The 19,649-nt window shown below is 38.9% G+C and overlaps 1 protein-coding gene across 1 annotated transcript in view; it reads left to right on the top strand.

Annotated features, from left to right (window-relative positions):
- Positions 1 to 19,649, top strand: part of UGGT2 (UDP-glucose glycoprotein glucosyltransferase 2) — a 262,317-nt gene that overhangs the window by 198,956 nt on the left and 43,712 nt on the right. Inside the window, exons 35-36 of the mRNA XM_025364677.1 lie at positions 3 to 163; positions 792 to 906. Of these exons, the coding sequence (XP_025220462.1) occupies positions 3 to 163; positions 792 to 906 (276 nt within the window). The remainder of the gene's footprint in view (positions 1 to 2; positions 164 to 791; positions 907 to 19,649) is intronic.

Raw genomic sequence — 19,649 nt, 5'->3', positions numbered from 1 at the left:
AGATTGTGAGACATGATCTAAAAGAACTTCGAGATTTCGATCTGGGTGGAGCTCCTTATGGGTATACTCCATTTTGTGATAGCCGCAGGGAAATGGATGGATATCGTTTCTGGAAAACAGGATACTGGGCATCACATCTTTTAAGACGGAAATACCATATCAGGTAAGAAAAGTCATACCCTTACCATTTAGTAAATAATGTATTGAAATACAATTTTCAGTTTTCTTAAAAATTATGCAATAAAAGCAACCAATTACATAGTGTTCATTCCATGCCAGTCACTCTTGTAAACCTTTATGTATATTAAGTCATAAAATCTTTGTGACAATCTTGAGATAGTGTTGTCTCCATTTTGTAGATGTGGAAACGAAGGCATATAGCATTTATGTAACTTGCCCAGGCTTACCCTGCTAATATATAAATGAGCTAGGAGTTAAACCCAAGTAATATGGCTCCTAACTACTCCAGAAGATTTAAACTTGGTTTGTGAAATAAAAGTGAGATTATATCTTCAGTGCCTCATGGCCTTTTGTAAGGCCATGAGTTTCATGACAGCTTGGAAAAGCTTAGGGTGACCCTAAAAGATTATGGGTTCTACCAAAATTAAAACAAACTTAAAACTCCTGGGAAACAGTATGAGACATTAGGAGCAAATCTACGAAAGGATTAATTGTTATTAGATCTTAGGATATCTGTAGTTAATGCCAACACTGTAGACATTCATTGGAGGAAAGTAAAACTAAAGCTACATAGACAACATAGGCTATCAAGAAGTAATTCATTTTTGCAGTGCTTTATATGTAGTGGATCTCAAGAAGTTCAGGAGAATTGGAGCAGGTGACAGGCTCAGGGGCCAGTACCAAGCTCTCAGCCAAGATCCAAACAGTCTTTCAAACCTAGATCAGGTAAGTAAAATGTTAACAGAATAATTTTCAGTGTGTATACATAGACTGTTCCAACTCCCTGCTCATAAACTTTAAAGTCTTATATTTTGAGCTTTTTTCTCAAGTTTCTGATGTTTATGTAATTGTCTATTGGATATCTCTACTTATACATAATTTTTTCACCTCAAGCTCAACATTTTCAAAACTAATAGTATTTTATCCTCACTTTTCCATTCTCAAACCTCTTCTTTTTACTTTATGCCCTGTTTTAGTTACCCTCTGTATTAGTCCATTCTCACTGCTAATAAAGATAAACCCAAGACTGGGTAATTGAAAGAGGTTTAATTGACTCAGAGTTCTGCATGGCTAGGGAGGCCTCAGGAAACTTACAATCATGGCGGAAGGGGAAGCAAACATGTCCTTCTTCACATAGTAGCAGGAGAGAGAATGAGTGCCCAGTTGAAGGGGGAAACCCTTTTTAAAACCATTGGGGGGCGGGGGCGGGGGCGGAGCAAGATGGCCGAATAGGAACAGCTCCAGTCTCCAACTCCCAAGGCAAGCGACACAGAAGACCGGTGATTTCTGCATTTTCGACTGAGGTACTGGGTTCATCTCACTAGGGAGTGCCGGACAATCGGTGGTGGTCAGCTGCTGCAGCCCGACCAACAAGAGCTGAAGCAGGGCGAGGCATTGCCTCACCTGGGAACCGCAAGGGGGAAGGGAATCCCTTTTCCTAGCCAGGGGAACTGAGACACACAACACCTGGAAAATCGGGTAACTCCCACCCCAATACTGCGCTTTAAGCAAACAGGCACACCAGGAGATTATATCCCACACCTGGCCGGGAGGGTCCCACACCCACGGAGCCTCCCTCATTGCTAGCACAGCAGTCTGTGATCTCGCGGCACGGCAGCAGCGAGGCTGGGGGAGGGGCGCCCGCCATTGCTGAGGCTTAAGTAGGTAAAAAAACCTGCTGGGAAGCTCGAACTGCGTGGAGCTCACGGCAGCTCAAGGAAACCTGCCTGTCTCTGTAGACTCCACCTCTGGGGACAGGGCACAGTAAACAATAACAAAAGCAGCAGAAACCTCTGCAGACGCAAACGACTCTGTCTGACAGCTTTGAAGAGAGCAATGGATCTCCCAACATGGAGGCTGAGATCTGAGAAAGGACAGACTGCCGGCTCAAGTGGGTCCCTGACCCCTGAGTAGCCTAACTGGGAGACATCCCCCACTAGGGGCAGTCTGACACCCCACACCTCACAGGGTGGAGTACACCCCTGAGAGGAAGCTTCCAAAGCAAGAATCAGACAGGTACACTCGCTGTTCAGCAATATTCTATCTTCTGCAGCCTCTGCTCCTGATACCCAGGCAAACAGGGTCTGGAGTGGACCTCAAGCAATCTCCAACAGACCTACAGCTGAGGGTCCTGACTGTTAGAAGGAAAACTATCAAACAGGAAGGACACCTACACCAAAACCCCATCAGTACGTCACCATCATCAAAGACCAGAGGCAGATTAAAACCACAAAGATGGGGAAAAAGCAGGGCAGAAAAGCTGGAAATTCAAAAAATAAGAGCGCACCTCCCCCGGCAAAGGAGCGCAGCTCCTCGCCAGCAACGGATCAAAGCTTGACGGAGAATGACGAGATGAGAGAAGAAGGCTTCAGTCCATCAAACTTCTCAGAGCTAAAGGAGGAATTACGTACCCAGCGCAAAGAAACTAAAAATCTTGAAAAAAAAGTGGAAGAATTGATGGCTAGAGTAATTAATGCAGAGAAGGTCCTAAACGAAATGAAAGAGATGAAAACCATGACACGAGAAATACGTGACAAATGCACAAGCTTCAGTAACCGACTCGATCAACTGGAAGAAAGAGTATCAGCGATTGAGAATCAAATGAACGAAATGAAGCGAGAAGAGAAACCAAAAGAAAAAAGGAGAAAAAGAAATGAACAAAGCCTGCAAGAAGTATGGGATTATGTAAAAAGACCAAATCTACGTCTGATTGGGGTGCCTGAAAGTGAGGGGGAAAATGGAACCAAGTTGGAAAACACTCTTCAGGATATCATCCAGGAGAACTTCCCCAACCCAGTAGGGCAGGCCAACATTCAAATCCAGGAAATACAGAGGACGCCACAAAGATACTCCTCGAGAAGAGCAACTCCAAGACACATAATTGCCAGATTCACCAAAGTTGAAATGAAGGAAAAAATCTTAAGGGCAGCCAGAGAGAAAGGTCGGGTTACCCACAAAGGGAAGCCCATCAGACTCACAGCAGATCTCTCGGCAGAAACTCTACAAGCCAGAAGAGAGTGGGGACCAATATTCAACATTCTTAAAGAAAAGAATTTTAAACCCAGAATTTCATATCCAGCCAAACTAAGTTTCATAAGTGAAGGAGAAATAAAATCCTTTTCAGATAAGCAAATGCTTAGAGATTTTGTCACCACTAGGCCTGCCTTACAAGAGACCCTGAAGGAAGCACTCAACATGGAAAGGAACAACCGGTACCAGCCATTGCAAAAACATGCCAAAATGTAAAGACCATCGAGGCTAGGAAGAAACTGCATCAACTAACGAGCAAAATAACCAGTTAATATCATAATGGCAGGATCAAGTTCACACATAACAATCTTAACCTTAAATGTAAGTGGACTAAGTGCTCCAATTAAAAGACACAGACTGGCAAACTGGATAAAGAGTCAAGACCCATCAGTCTGCTGTATTCAGGAGACCCATCTCACATGCAGAGACATACATAGGCTCAAAATAAAGGGATGGAGGAAGATTTACCAAGCAAATGGAGAACAAAAAAAAGCAGGGGTTGCAATCCTAGTCTCTGATAAAACAGACTTTAAACCATCAAAGATCAAAAGAGACAAAGAAGGCCATTACATAATGGTAAAGGGATCAATTCAAGAGGAAGAGCTAACTATCCTAAATATATATGCACCCAATACAGGAGCACCCAGATTCATAAAGCAAGTCCTTAGAGACTTACAAAGAGACTTAGACTCCCATACAATAATAATGGGAGACTTTAACACACCACTGTCAACATTAGACAGATCAACCAGACAGAAAGTTAACAAGGATATCCAGGAATTGAACTCCTCTCTGCAGCAAGCAGACCTAATAGACATCTATAGAACTCTCCACCCCAAATCAACAGAATATACATTCTTCTCAGCACCACATCGTACTTACTCCAAAATTGACCACATAATTGGAAGTAAAGCACTCCTCAGCAAATGTACAAGAACAGAAATTATAACAAACTGTCTGTCAGACCACAGTGCAATCAAACTAGAACTCAGGACTAAGAAACTCAATCAAAACCGCTCAACTACATGGAAACTGAACAACCTGCTCCTGAATGACTACTGGGTACATAACGAAATGAAGGCAGTAATAAAGATGTTCTTTGAAACCAATGAGAACAAAGATATAATATACCAGAATCTCTGGGACACATCTAAAGCAGTGTGTAGAGGGAAATTTATAGCACTAAATGCCCACAAGAGAAAGCAGGAAAGATCTAAAATTGACACTCTAACATCACAATTAAAAGAACTGGAGAAGCAAGAGCAAACACATTTGAAAGCTAGCAGAAGGCAAGAAATAACTAAGATCAGAGCAGAACTGAAGGAGATAGAGACACAAAAAACCCTCCAAAAAATCAATGAATCCAGGACTTGGTTTTTTGAAAAGATCAACAAAATTGACAGACCGCTAGCAAGACTAATAAAGAAGAAAACAGAGAAGAATCAAATAGACGCAATAAAAAATGATAAAGGGGATATCACCACCGACCCCACAGAAATACAAACTACCATCAGAGAATACTATAAACACCTCTACACAAATAAACTGGAAAATCTAGAAGAAATGGATACTTTCCTGGACACTTACACTCTTCCAAGACTAAACCAGGAAGAAGTTGAATCCCTGAATAGACCAATAGGAGGCTCTGAAATTGAGGCAATAATTAATAGTCTACCAACGAAAAAAAGTCCAGGACCAGATGGATTCACAGCTGAATTCTACCAGAGGTACAAGGAGGAGCTGATACCATTCCTTGTGAAACTATTCCAATCAATAGAAAAAGAGGGAATCCTCCCTAACTCATTTTATGAGGCCAACATCATCCTGATACCAAAGCCTGGCAGAGAAACAACAAAAAAAGAGAATTTTAGACCAATATCCCTGATGAACATCGATGCAAAAATCCTCAATAAAATACTGGCAAACCGGATTCAGCAACACAGCAAAAAGCTTATCCACTATGATCAAGTGGGCTTCATCCCTGGGATGCAAGGCTGGTTCAACATTCGCAAATCAATAAACATAATCCAGCATATAAACAGAACCAAAGACAAGAACCACATGATTATCTCAATAGATGCAGAAAAGGCTTTTGACAAAATTCAACAGCCCTTCATGCTAAAAACACTCAATAAATTCGGTATTGATGGAACGTACCTCAAATTAATAAGAGCTATTTATGACAAACCCACAGCCAATATCATACTGAATGGGCAAAAACTGGAAAAATTCCCTTTGAAAACTGGCACAAGACAGGGATGCCCTCTCTCACCACTCCTATTCAACATAGTGTTGGAAGTTCTGGCCAGGGCAATCAGGCAAGAGAAAGAAATCAAGGGTATTCAGTTAGGAAAAGAAGAAGTCAAATTGTCCCTGTTTGCAGATGACATGATTGTATATTTAGAAAACCCCACTGTCTCAGCCCAAAATCTCCTTAAGCTGATAAGCAACTTCAGCAAAGTCGCAGGATACAAAATTAATGTGCAAAAATCACAAGCATTCTTATACACCAGTAACAGACACACCGAGAGCCAAATCATGAATGAACTTCCATTCACAATTGCTTCAAAGAGAATAAAATACCTAGGAATCCAACTTACAAGGGATGTAAAGGACCTCTTCAAGGAGAACTACAAACCACTGCTCCATGAAATAAAAGAGGACACAAACAAATGGAAGAACACACCATGCTCATGGATAGGAAGAATCAATATTGTGAAAATGGCCATACTGCCCAAGGTAATTTATAGATTCAATGCCATCCCCATCAAGCTACCAATGAGTTTCTTCACAGAATTGGAAAAAACTGCTTTAAAGTTCATATGGAACCAAAAAAGAGCTCGCATTGGCAAGACAATCCTAAGTCAAAAGAACAAAGCTGGAGGCATCACGCTACCTGACTTCAAACTATACTACAAGGCTACAGTAACCAAAACAGCATGGTACTGGTACCAAAACAGAGATATAGACCAATGGAACAGAACAGAGTCCTCAGAAATAATACCACACATCTACAGCCATCTGATCTTTGACAAACCTGAGAGAAACAAGAAATGGGGAAAGGATTCCCTATTTAATAAATGGTGCTGGGATAATTGGCTAGCCATAAGTAGAAAGCTGAAACTGGATCCTTTCCTTACTCCTTATATGAAAATTAATTCAAGATGGATTAGAGACTTAAATGTTAGACCCAATACCATAAAAACCCTAGAGGAAAACCTAGGTAGTACCATTCAGGACATAGGCATGGGCAAAGACTTCATGTCTAAAACACCAAAAGCAACGGCAGCAAAAGCCAAAATTGACAAATGGGATCTCATTAAACTAAAGAGCTTCTGCACAGCAAAAGAAACTACCATCAGAGTGAACAGGCAACCTACAGAATGGGAGAACATTTTTGCAATCTACTCATCTGACAAAGGGCTAATATCCAGAACCTACAAAGAACTCAAACAAATTTACAAGAAAAAAACAACCCCATCGAAAAGTGGGCAAAGGATATGAACAGACATTTCTCAAAAGAAGACATTCATACAGCCAACAGACATATGAAAAAATGCTCATCATCACCGGCCATCAGAGAAATGCAAATCAAAACCACAATGAGATACCATCTCACACCAGTTAGAATGGCGATCATTAAAAAGTCAGGAAACAACAGGTGCTGGAGAGGATGTGGAGAAATAGGAACACTTTTATACTGTTGGTGGGATTGTAAACTAGTTCAACCATTATGGAAAATAGTATGGTGATTCCTCAAGGATCTAGAAGTAGTTGTACCATATGACCCAGCCATCCCATTACTGGGTATATACCCAAAGGATTATAAATCATGCTGCTATAAAGACACATGCACACGTATGTTTATTGCGGCACTATTCACAATAGCAAAGACTTGGAATCAACCGAAATGTCCATCAGTGACAGACTGGATTAAGAAAATGTGGCACATATTCACCATGGAATACTATGCAGCCATAAAAAAGGATGAGTTTGTGTCCTTTGTAGGGACATGGATGCAGCTGGAAACCATCATTCTTAGCAAACTGTCACAAGAACAGAAAACCAAACACCACATGTTCTCACTCATAGGTGGGAACTGAACAATGAGATCACTTGGACTTGGGAAGGGGAACATCACACACCGAGGCCTATCATGGGGAGGGGGGAGGGGGGAGGGATTGCATTGGGAATTATACCTGATGTAAATGACGTGTTGATGGGTGCTGACGAGTTGATGGGTGCAGCACAGCAACATGGCACAAGTATACATATGTAACAAACCTGCACGTTATGCACATGTACCCTAGAACTTAAAGTATAATAATAAAAAAATAAATAAAAAATAAAACTATTAGATCTCATGAGAACCCACTCGCTATCAAGAGAACAGGATGGGGAAAACCACCCCCATGAGTCAGTTATCTCTACCTCATCCCTCCCACAACAGGTGAGGATTATGGGAATTACAATTTATGATGAGATTTAGGTGGGAACACAGCCAAACCATGTCACCCTCTTTTTTCTTTCTCTCTTCCATCATTGTTTAAACATGCTCAAGTCTCTCTCTCTCTGATCTTCGAGATAAATCCTTCATCCAGTGCACCCCTACCCTGATATTGCCTTAACATTTTCTTTCACCTCGCAAGCACTATTTTCCTAATATCCTATCAATTTCCTCATTATTGCATCTGAAACGTTTTAGACAATTTAAGCAAAAGCAAAAGATTCTGTAGCCCATAATCCCTACTCTTTTTCCTTATTTTTATCACAACCATGCATGTTTGTTCATTCATCTGTTGAATACCTGCTATGTGCCAGATACTCTCCTAAGACCTCAGACATCAGAAAACAAAAGCAAGATTTCTTTAGCTCATGATATTTTCATTCTAATAGGAAAATAAAATTTAAAAATAAACAATATTTAAAGATAAGAAACGTTTCGGAGGAAAAAAACATGAAAGCATGATAGAGAGTCAGAATACTGAATAGGGGCTGGGGCTTGCAGGTATAAATTGGCCATATGTCCCTATGAAGATGATTTTTGAGTGAATTTTAGGTGGAGGCATAAAAGCTGACAATGCAGATGTCCTTGAGTATTCCAGGCCAAAGAGAATATCTGATGCAAAGGTCCCAAGGTGGGATTGGGCCTTCCATGTTTGAGGAATAGCAAGAAACTCAGTATGGTTGGGATAAAGATGGGGGGAATAAAGTAAAAATGAAGGAAAAGAGTTAACAGAGGCTCCAGATAATGTAGAAAGCTTAATCTCTTTGTTTAAAAGTCTAGTAAATGGGAAATTTTATGTCAAAATATGAATGAGTTATTCAAGACCACACTGGTAAGTAATTGATTTTTTTAATCATTCTTGAAAGTTGGGAGATCTTCAAATATATATGTGTTTACATACAAAATAGGGTGTCTTCACTATTGCTAATTAGTAGAAAACTGACTAGGGTCCTCAGTAAACCTCAATAACATGCCAGATTTTGATTATGAATACATCTTTGGTAATTCTTAATAATTTTACCAATGTATTATTTACAAGGAGTTCTCAGTCTTACATATGAATGAAAGTCTATGAAGTTGCCTATTATCTGCCTATGGACAACTGAAGAAAGGATTCATTTTTCAAGCAATTCAGAAACTGTCCGAGGTGTTCTCCCAGTACTATATTACCACATTTTGGGGATGATTGTCCTTACTCAAATGTAGTTTGGTTCCCACTCCCTCCAATCCACTTAACACTTCTCAGTAAAATCAAAATATCTTTGTTCTTAGGTGAAAATGTGTAGTGAGCTCTTCTTGTTTGTTTTTATGTGCCCTCTTTGCAGCATGGATGTTTTCAACCTCTCCTTTCTTGACACTCTCTTGACTCTCTATTGGCTTCCATGTCAGACCTTGCTGGTTCTTCTTTGACATCCCTGGGTTTCCCGCCGCAATTTTATTGGTCGAACTACTTTTTCTCTACTTTTCCTTTAAATGTTGCTATTCTCTACATCTCTGCCTTGGCCCACTTCTCACTCTGTACTGTCTCTAGTGGCAGTCTTACAGCCAGTCATAGTTTCAATTTATATCTTTCTATTAATAGTTCCCAAATCTTATCGCTGGCTCTTAGCTTTCCCTTGAATTCCAAACTCCTGTATTAACTCTACTGACATTGCCACATTAATGCCCAAAACTTATCTTAAATTAAAAAGTCAAGAACTCAAGTTCTGTTCTTCTTCCACCATTCCCTCCATCAGCAAATGCCACTTAGCTGCCTGTTACAGATTGGATTACTCAGGAAGCCACCTAATTCTAACATGGAAATTAGCTTTCAGGAAGTTTATTAGGAAGTACTCTCAGGACCAACAACTGTGGAGGAAGGAAATGGAATTGGGGAAACTTTACAAATTCCATTAAGACCTCAGTTGACTGACCCCACAGGGAGCTGTGAAGCTAAGATGGTCCTTCAAAGTTTTCACAGGTTTGGGCAAGTCTTTATTCCTTCATATCAACCAGTCATTGGTTATGGGCTGCCCCAGGTAAAGAGGTGACCTTGGGTGAGACAACTCTTTTCCAACAGCAGTTCCCTAGAGATAGCTGACAGCTGAGTAGCACTCCCAGCAGCTAGGAGAATAGTTTTCAGATTTGAATGGAGATCTGGTTGCTGCATCACAGCATCCATTGTAGTCCACACTGTACTTCATGGATCATACACTTATTGTTTTACAAGTTCAAAGGAAAACTTGTAAGAGGGAGGTTAGTAGAACAAACTATAGCGCGTACCTCTGGAACTGGTCAAAAGACCACACTTGTACTCATCATCTCCCTTTATTATCCATTCTAGATTCCTCTAACCTAGTGATATGACACAGAACCACCAGGAATTGGGAGGGAAAATAAGCATAACCTCCTCAAGAGAGTCACTGGGAGTGATGATAAGTATGGTCACTTGTATTTTGCCCCCTTGGGCCCATGTAATTTTTCCAAATGGTAGCACAGCACCATAAAATGGTTGTTGATGTAAAATATAATACTGCATCTATAAGATGGCACCTCACTTTTGCAAGAGTTTGACTCCAAACTAGCACCTCTGCTGTGCCCTTAGTAAACCATTCCATTGCTCCATTGGCCAGCATCTTCTACATAGTGCAGTATGTGACAGGACTGTGGGATCATGTGCCCTCTGCCACAGTGCCTTTGCTATAAATTGGGTCTCTTGGTCTAATACAGTATTATATAGAATCCTTTGTCAGTAGATAACTATAAATCTTTAGGTAATGGTGCTAAGTTTCTGTGAGCAAGAAAGGCAAACCCATACATAGAATATGTGTATAGGTCAGTCCAGAAGAATCTGCATAAAGGACATCTAGTGTAGCCGACTTACCATCAAACAGCTGATTGGTCTTTGCAAAGTATAAGTGCTATATTAGAAGCTCAGTGTTTACCTCTACTGTTGGCAGCTATAAGAGCTAGATGAGCCTGGGTAAGTAGGAGCCTGTGCTGTTTGGCCCATACACAGTCTCCATCTCTGCCAGCATGTCAACTCCATTCATGTGCCCATTGTGTCATTGGAGTAGCCTATGATCAAGGCTAGCAGACTTCCACAAACCACATAATTTTGACTGCCTAGTTATTTAGCGCTGATTCTGTGTTGAATGCTTTCTGGTGGCTGTTTAACATGAAGTACCCAAAGATCCTGATAGTTTATGCCACCCCCATAGGCTTATCCAGAAACCTCTACCCCAGAATTTCTTTCCCTTAATCTTCCTCTTTCTGTTTCTTGGCCTCTGACCAGTTAGTCAAGCCATTCACCACTTCTTATGAATATATTCCAACTATAGACTATTTTTCTTTCTACATTCATGTACCTCATTATGCAGTTTGTATAGAAAGAAAAGTAGCCTATGGTTGGAATATATTCATAAGCAGCTAAAATTGTTCTTAGAAATAAATTTATAGTACTAAGAACCTCCATTAGACAAGAAAAAATGTCTCAACCTCATCTTCTACCTAGAAACTAGGGAAAAAAGAACAGTTAAAACCAAAGTAAGGTCCTGGCTAATGCAGTAAGACAAGAAAAGGAAATAAAAGGTATACGCATTGGGAAGGAAGAAATAAAACTGCCTTTGTTTGCAAATGCCTATTTAGACAATCCAAAAAAATGACCAAAAAACCGAAATCAGTATACCAATAAGGCATTATAGCAAGGTCAAAGGTTAATATATAATTAATATATAAAAGTATAAATTAACATATAAAAGATTAATATATAAAAGTCATTTTTACTACCTATCGGGTACTATGCTTACTACCTGGGTGACAAAATAATTTGTACACTAAACCCCCATGACATTCAATTTACCTATATAGCAGGCTTGTACATGTAACCCTGAACCAAAAATAAAAGTTTAATTAATTAACCTGGAGCAAAAGACTGATTACAGAGTCTATGGGCTTAGATCAGGTGTCTGAAATAAAGAATAAGTATAGTAAAAGAAAGCTATTTATAAAAAATTAAATACTATTTTGCATAATTTTTTTTTTGAGACAGAGTCTTGCTCTGTCACGCAGGCTGGAGTGCAGTGACGCAATCTCGGCTCACTGCAGGCTCCGCCCCCCAGGTTCATGCCATTCTCCTGCCTCAGCCTCCTGAGTAGCTGGTACTACAGGCACCCATCACCACGCCCGGCTAATTTTTTGTATATTTTAGTAGAGACGGGGTTTCACCGTGTTAGGATGGTCTCGATCTCCTGACTTCATGATCCACTTGCCTCAGCCTCCCAAAGTGCTGGGAATACAGGTGTGAGCCACCGTGCCCGGCCATAAGATAAATTTTTTTAAAGTATATTAAAATTATTCCCTTATGTTTATAATATACATTTTAGGGTTGTATTTTATTTTCAATAATATCATTTGCATGGGGATCTTTGCACATTGCTTGATAGAGATTTAAGAACATAAGATATATGACAAAGAAAAAGTCATTTTTCTGTATGCCAACAATGAACAACTGGAATTTAAAATTAAAAACACAGTATCATTTAAATTGGCACCAAAATAATATTTAAGTATAAATCTAATAAAGTATGTTTCTCTACATGAGGAAAACTGTAAACTTCTAATGAAAGAAATTCAAGAACACTGAAATACCTGAAGAGGTATTCCCTGTTTGTGGTTAGGAAGACTAAATTGCTCAAGACTACATTGATAAGTTCTTCCCAGATCAATTTATAGATTCAACACAATTCCAATCAAAGTCCTAGTAAGTTGTTTTATAATTGTCAACCTACTGATTTTAAAGTTTATATAGAAAAGGAAAAGACCTAGAATAATCAGCACAATATTGAAAAAGAAGAAAGTCAGAAAACCAGCAATACCAGACTTACCTCACTGTAAAGCTATAGTAATCAAGACAGTATGTTGGCAAAAGAATAGAAAAATAGATCAACGGAACAGAATAGAGAGCCCAGAAATAAACCCACATAAATATAGTCACCCAATCTTTGACAGAGGAACAAAGATAGAGCAAAGATAGTATTTTCAGCAAATGTCACTGGAACAACTGAACATCTCGTAAGAAGAAAATGAATCTAGACACAGGTCTTATACCCTTCAGAAAAATTAACTCAGAATGGTTTATAGACTTGAATGTAAAACACAAAATGCAAAACTCCTGGAAGACAATATAGGAGAAAACCTAGATGGCCTTGGGTATGACAATGACTTTTTAGATGTAACACCAAAGTCATGATCCGTGAAAGTTAATAATTGATAAGCTGTACTTCACTGAAATTAAAAACTTCTGTTCTGCAAAAGACAATGATAAGAGAAAGAAAAGACAAGTATTTTGGCAAAAATATATTTGTAAAAGATGCATCTGATAAAGGAGTGTTATCCAAAACAATGCAAAGAACTCTAAAGACTCAACAATCAGAAAACAAAACAAATTTGGAAATGGACCACGACCTTAACAGACACCTCACCAAAGAACATATACAGATGATATATATGAGCAGATGTTCCACATCATATATCATCAGGGATATACAAATTAAACAACAGTAAGATACCACCACACACCTATTAGGCCAAAATCCAGAATACTGACAACACCAAAGGCTAATAAAGATGTGGAGCAAGAGGAACTCGCGTTCATTGCTGATAAGAGTACAAAATGGTATAGTCACTTTGGAAGACAATTTGACAGTTTCTTACAAAACCAAACATACTCTTACCATACGATTTAGCCATTGTAATTTTTGGAATTTCCTCAAAGGAGTTGAAAACTATGGCTACATAAAAACCTGCACAAAGATATTTGTAACACCTTTATTTATAACTGCCAAAAATGCAGCCAACCAAGATGTCTTTTAGTAGGTGAATCGGTAGAGAAACGAGTATATCCAGACCATGGAATATTATTCAGAGTTAAAAAGAAATGAGCTATTAAGCCATGAAAAGACAAGGAATAACTTTAAATGTATAATAACTAAGTGAAAGAAGCCAATCTGAAAAGATTACATACTGTATTATTCTAACTATATAACATTCTGGGAAAAGCAAAATTATGGAGACAGTATAAAGATAAGTGGTTGTCAGAGTTTGGTGGCAGGGAGGGGGCAGGTGATGAATATGGTGGAGCACAGAGAATTTTTAAGCAGGGAAAATATATAGTGGCAGATACATGTCATTATATATAGTTGTCCAAACCCGTAGAATGTACAACACCAAGAAGGAAGCCTAATGTAAACTTTAGACTTTGAATGAGTATAATGCATGAATGTAGGTTCATGTATTGTAACAAACATATCACTTTGGTGGGAGGTGTTGATAATAGAGGAGTAGGTAATGCCTGTGTGGGAACAGTGAGTATATGGGAAATCTCTGCCTTCCTCTTAATTTGGCTGTGAACCTAATAACTGCTCTAAAAAATAAAATAGATAAAAGGAATAGTTAAGGTTAGAATGGAAATCAGTAAAACGGAAAAAAAAAAAAAAAAAAAAAACAGACAAAAAGATGCATTTTTGTAGATTTTTAAAAATGAAACCTAAACTGGTTCTTTGAGAAAATCAACAAAACCGATGAACCTCTATATAGACTGTTCAGAAAAAAAAAGGTAAAAGACACAAATTACCAATATAGAAATGTGAGACCTGACAGCACAGAGATTCTACAGATACTGAAAGAATAATCAAGGGACTATTAGAATCAAGTTTCTGGTAATACATTAAACAACTTTGATGAAATGGCCAAATTACTTAAAAGACACAAACCACCAAAAGTCAGAACATGAAACAGGTAACCTGAATAACCCTGTATCAGCTGAAGAAATGGAATTTGTAGTTTAAATCCCCAGGCCCAGATAGCTTCAGTAGTGACTTCTATCAAACTTCAGAGAAAGAAATAATACCAGTTTTACACAAACTATTCCAGAAAATGGAAGAGAAGGGAATACTTTTCAACTCATTCTGTGAGGCAGCATTCCCTTGACATCAAGATCAAAGATACTATAAGAAAGGAAAATTATAGACAAGCATTTCTTAAGAAAAGTTGTAAAAATTGTTAACAAAGTTTTAAGTAATCAAATTTAGTAATGTATAAAAAGGATCTTATATCATGAATCATGACCACATGAACTTTATCCCAGGAGTGCAAGATTGATTCAATATTAGAAAATCAATGTAACTCCCTAAAGACTGAAATACATATCCATATATACGTATATATATATATGATCAACTAAATAGATGCAAAAGAGCATTTGATATACTCCAGTATCCACTCCTGATGTAAAACTCTCAGCACACTAGAACTGGAAGGGAACTTCCTCATCCTGATAAAGGGCATCTATGAAAAACCTACAGCTAACATCATACTTAATAATCAAAGACTGAATGCTTTCTCCCTAAGATCAGAAACACAGCAAGGATATCCACTCTTACCTTTCTTATTCAGTATTGTACTAGACAGATACCTAGTACAGCAAGGCAAGAAAAAAAATAAAAGGCATTCAGATTGGCAAGAAATAAGTAAAACTGGCTGTCTTGGATGGGTAACGGGGACAATCAATGTGATCATCTAGGTAGAAAACCGCATGTAATCTGCCAAAAAGCTAGAACTAATAACTGCATTTCACAAAGCTGCAAGATACAAAATCACTATTAAAATTCAATTCTATTTCTATATACTAGCAATAACAATTGGAAATTGAAATTAAATATCCATTTCTGTAGCATTTTGGAAATGAAAACCTTAGTGGTCAGACTTAAGACTTACAGACTGAAAACTACAAAACTGCTGAGAGAGATTAAAACTCAGCTGAATATTTAGAGAGATATACCTTGTTCGTGGTTGGAAGATTGAATATTGTTAAGATGTGGTTTCTCTCCAAATTAATTACTAGATTTAATGCAATTCCAATAAAAACATTACTCTCTATTTTTTCTAATATTCAGTAGGCTTTCCTGTACAAATTAATGAAGTTGATTCTAAAATTCAAATGGAATGCCACAGACCTAAAATCGCCAAAACAGGCCAGGCACTGTGGCTCACACTGTAATCCCAGCATTTTGGGAGGCTGAGGCAGGTGGATCACTTGAGGTCGGGAGTTGAAGACCAGCCTGGCCAACATAGTGAAACTCTGTCTCTACTAAAAACAAAAAATTAGCTGGGCGTGGTGGCGGGCACCTGTAATCCTAGCTACTTGGGAGGCTGAGGCAGGAGAATCACTTGAACCCAGGAGGTGGAGGTTGCAGTGAGCCGAGATCACACCATTGCACTCCAGCCTGGGTAACAAGAACAAAACTCTGTCTCAAAAAAAATAAAAATTAAAAATTAAAAAAATGAAAATCACCAAAACAACTTTGAAAAATAAGAAAGTTTAAGGACTTATACCACCTTGTTTTAAGACGTAATATAGAGCTACTATAGTCAAAATAGGTTGGTGTTGGTGTAGAGATAGACAATCTGATCCATGAATCAGAATAAAGAATCCAGAAATAGACCCACATATATGGCCGGTTGACTTGTGACAAAGGTGCAAGGATAATGCAGTGGAGAAAGGATAGTCTTTTCAAGAAACAGTGCTGGAACAATCAGATATCCTTATGCCAAAAAGAACCCCCAAAACCTCTAAATCCTAATATGCCATAAGTAAAAATTAATTCCAAACATCATAGACAAAGATACAATATAAAATGTTTACAAGATAGGAGAAAATCTCTGTGATCTTGGGTTATGCAGAGATTGTTTAGGTATGATACTAAAAGCATGATTCATAAAAGAAAAAATTGATAAATATATAAAGAGTTCCCAAAACTCATTAATAAGAAAATAAGTAATCTGATTTGTTAAAGAATCAGATTGACCCCATCACCAAAGATGATCAAGTGTCAATAAGTCCATGAAAAGATGCTAAACATCATTAGTGATTAGGGAAATGCAAATTAAAACTACAGTGAATAACTCTACACACCAATTAGAATGGTTAACATTAAACAGACTGACCATTCCAAGTGTTGAAAGGTTATATAGCTGCTAGAATTCTTATACATTGCTTGTGAAAATGAGTGTAAAATGGCTAAGCCATTTTGAAAAACAGTTTGGCAATTTCTTTTACAGTTTAACTTAAACCTGCCATATGATTAGTCATTATACTTCAAGGTATTTACCCAAAAGAAATAAAAGTACCTGGCCACACAAACACTTGTGCAGAAATATTCATAGTAGCATTATTCATAAAAGCCAAAATCTAGAACAACCCCCCTGTATTTGTTACCTGTTGCTGCATAACAACTTACCCAAAACATAGCAACTTAAAACAATAAACAGTTTGTGTGGATCAGTTTCTGTGGTCTAACCTAACTTGGTGTTCTGCTTCATTGTGTCTCTCAAGACTGCAATCACTATGTCAGCCCAGGGACTGCCATCTAATCAAAAGACTTGACTGCTAGGCAAAGACACTCACATGGTTGTGGGCAGAGTTTATTCTTCAAAAGTTATTATACCAAAGGCCTGATTTCCTTGCTGGCTGTGACTATAGGCAGTCATCAGTTTCTGGCAGATGGCCTTATCCGTAAGGGCAAACATGAGAGAGAAAAATCAGAGAAAGAGAGGATGCCAACAAAAATGGAAGTCACAGTCTGTTATAGTCTTGACATCCCATTAGTTTTGCCATATTCTGTTAGAAGGTAGTCACTAGATCCAACCAGACCAAGAGAAGGAATTGCACAAGAGAATGGATACCAGAAGTCAGGAATTACTGGAAGCCATGTCAGAAACTGCCTACTACTAATATCTATCAAGAGAAGAATAGATTAAAAAGATATGGTATATTCATAGAATGTAATACTACTCAGTAGTAAAAAGGAATTAATTATTTGTACACAGACAACATGGATGACTCTAAAAATTACAATGCTGATCCATACCAAAAGTATGTAGATGTATTTACAATTTATATGAAAAGTCAGACCAAAAGTATTTGTATTATATAATCCTATGTATATAAAATTATAGAAAATGCAAACTAATCCAAGGTGAAAAAAGCAGTTCATGCTTACCTGGGGACTGGATTGGGTGGGCAGAGGAAGGATAGGAGGGAACAATTGCAAAAGGACACAGGGAATCTTCAGGGTGATGGCTATATTCAATTATGTTAATTATGTGGTGGTTTCACAGAAATATACACATGTAAAATTCTTTATGCCCAGTAGTGGTACTGGCATAAGGTTAGACATGTGGTCACTAGAATAGAATTGAGAGTTCTGAAATAAGCCTGTGCCTCTACTCTCATTTGATTTTTGTCAAGCATTCCAAGACATTTTAATGGGGAAAGAATAGTCTTTTTAACAACTATGCTAGACAACAGGAAATTCACTTGTAAAGAATGAAGTTGGACCCCTACCTCACATCATGTATAAAAATTAACTCAAAATGGATCAAAGACTTAAATGTAAGAACTAAAACCATAAAACTCTTAGAAGTGAATGTAAGTGTAAATCTTTGTGACTTTGGATTAGGCAATGTTTTTTAAAATATAAAACCAAAAGCACAAGCAATAAAAGAAAAAGATAAATTGGCTGGGTGCAGTGGCTCACGCCTGTAATCCCAGCACTTTGGGAGGTCGAGGCGGATGGATCACGAGATGAGATCGAGACCATCCTGGCTAACATGGTGAAACCCCGTCTCTACTAAAAATACGAAAAACAATTAGCCAGGCATGGTGGCAGGTGCCTGTATTCCCAGCTACTTGGGAGGCTGAGGCAGGAGAATGGCGTGAACCTGGGAGGCGGAACTTGCAGTGAGCTGAGATCGTGCCACTGCACTCCAGCCTGGGTGACAGCCAAAAAAAAAAAAAAATTAAAAAAAATTAAAGGACACAAGAAAGGGAAAAGACAACTTATAGAATGAGACAAAAGATTTGCAAATCATGTATCTGACAAGACAGTAATATCCAGAACATATAAAGAACTCCTGTAGGATGTGAGGGCAGTCAATCTAGCTGCTACATCTGTCAGCCCATTGATCGCCAGGGTTGATTCAGCTGATCTGGCTGGCTACACAGGACATGTCCTCTTCCTCCTTCACTGTTCCATGTGTGTTCCTCCCGAAACTGCATGCTGGGTTTAAGAGGATGACCATCCCCAACAGAGGAGGACCAATCTTCAGTCAAGGGTACACGAGTAGCTGTGCTTCCCTGCCAGAACCTCCAAACAAGCTCTCAAGAACTCCCGTAACTCAATAGCAAAGGAAAATAACCAATTTACAAAGTGGTCAAGGGATATAAATAGACATTTAATTATGTTTATTTTTGTTTTCCATGTTTTTTATTTTACTCTAAGTTCAAGGATACATGTGCTGAAGGTACAGGTTTGTTTTTTTTTTTGTTTTTTGTTTTTTTTTTTGAGACGGAGTCTCACTCTGTCACCCAGGCTGGAGTGCAGTGGCCGGATCTCAGCTCACTGCAAGCTCTGCCTCCCGGGTTTACACCATTCTCCTGCCTCAGCCTCCCGAGTAGCTGGGACTACAGGCGCCCGCCACCTCGCCCGGCTAGTTTTTTGTCTTTTTTAGTAGAGAGGGGGTTTCACCGGGTTAGCCAGGATGTTCTCGAACTCCTGACCTCGTGATCCGCCCGTCTCGGCCTCCCAAAAAGGTGCAGGTTTGCCGGACGTGGTGGCTCACGCCTGTAATCCTAGCACTTTGGGAGGCCGAGGCGGGCGGATCACAAGGTCAGGAGATCGAGACCACGGTGAAACCCCTTCTGTACTAAAAATACAAAAAATTAGCCGGGCGTGGTAGTGGGCGCCTGTAGTCCCAGCTACTCAGGAGGCTGAGGCAGGAGAATGGCGTGAACCCGGGAGGCGGAGCTTGCAGTGAGCCGAGATCGCGCCACTGCACTCCAGCCTGGGGGACACAGCGAGACTCCGTCTCAAAAAAAAAAAAAAAAAAAAAA

This window comes from Theropithecus gelada, chromosome 17 (genome assembly GCF_003255815.1).
Source record: "Theropithecus gelada isolate Dixy chromosome 17, Tgel_1.0, whole genome shotgun sequence".
Classification (NCBI taxonomy): Eukaryota; Metazoa; Chordata; class Mammalia; order Primates; family Cercopithecidae; genus Theropithecus; species Theropithecus gelada.
Note: the sequence above shows the minus strand (reverse complement) of the source record. Positions and strands in the feature narration are given on the sequence as shown.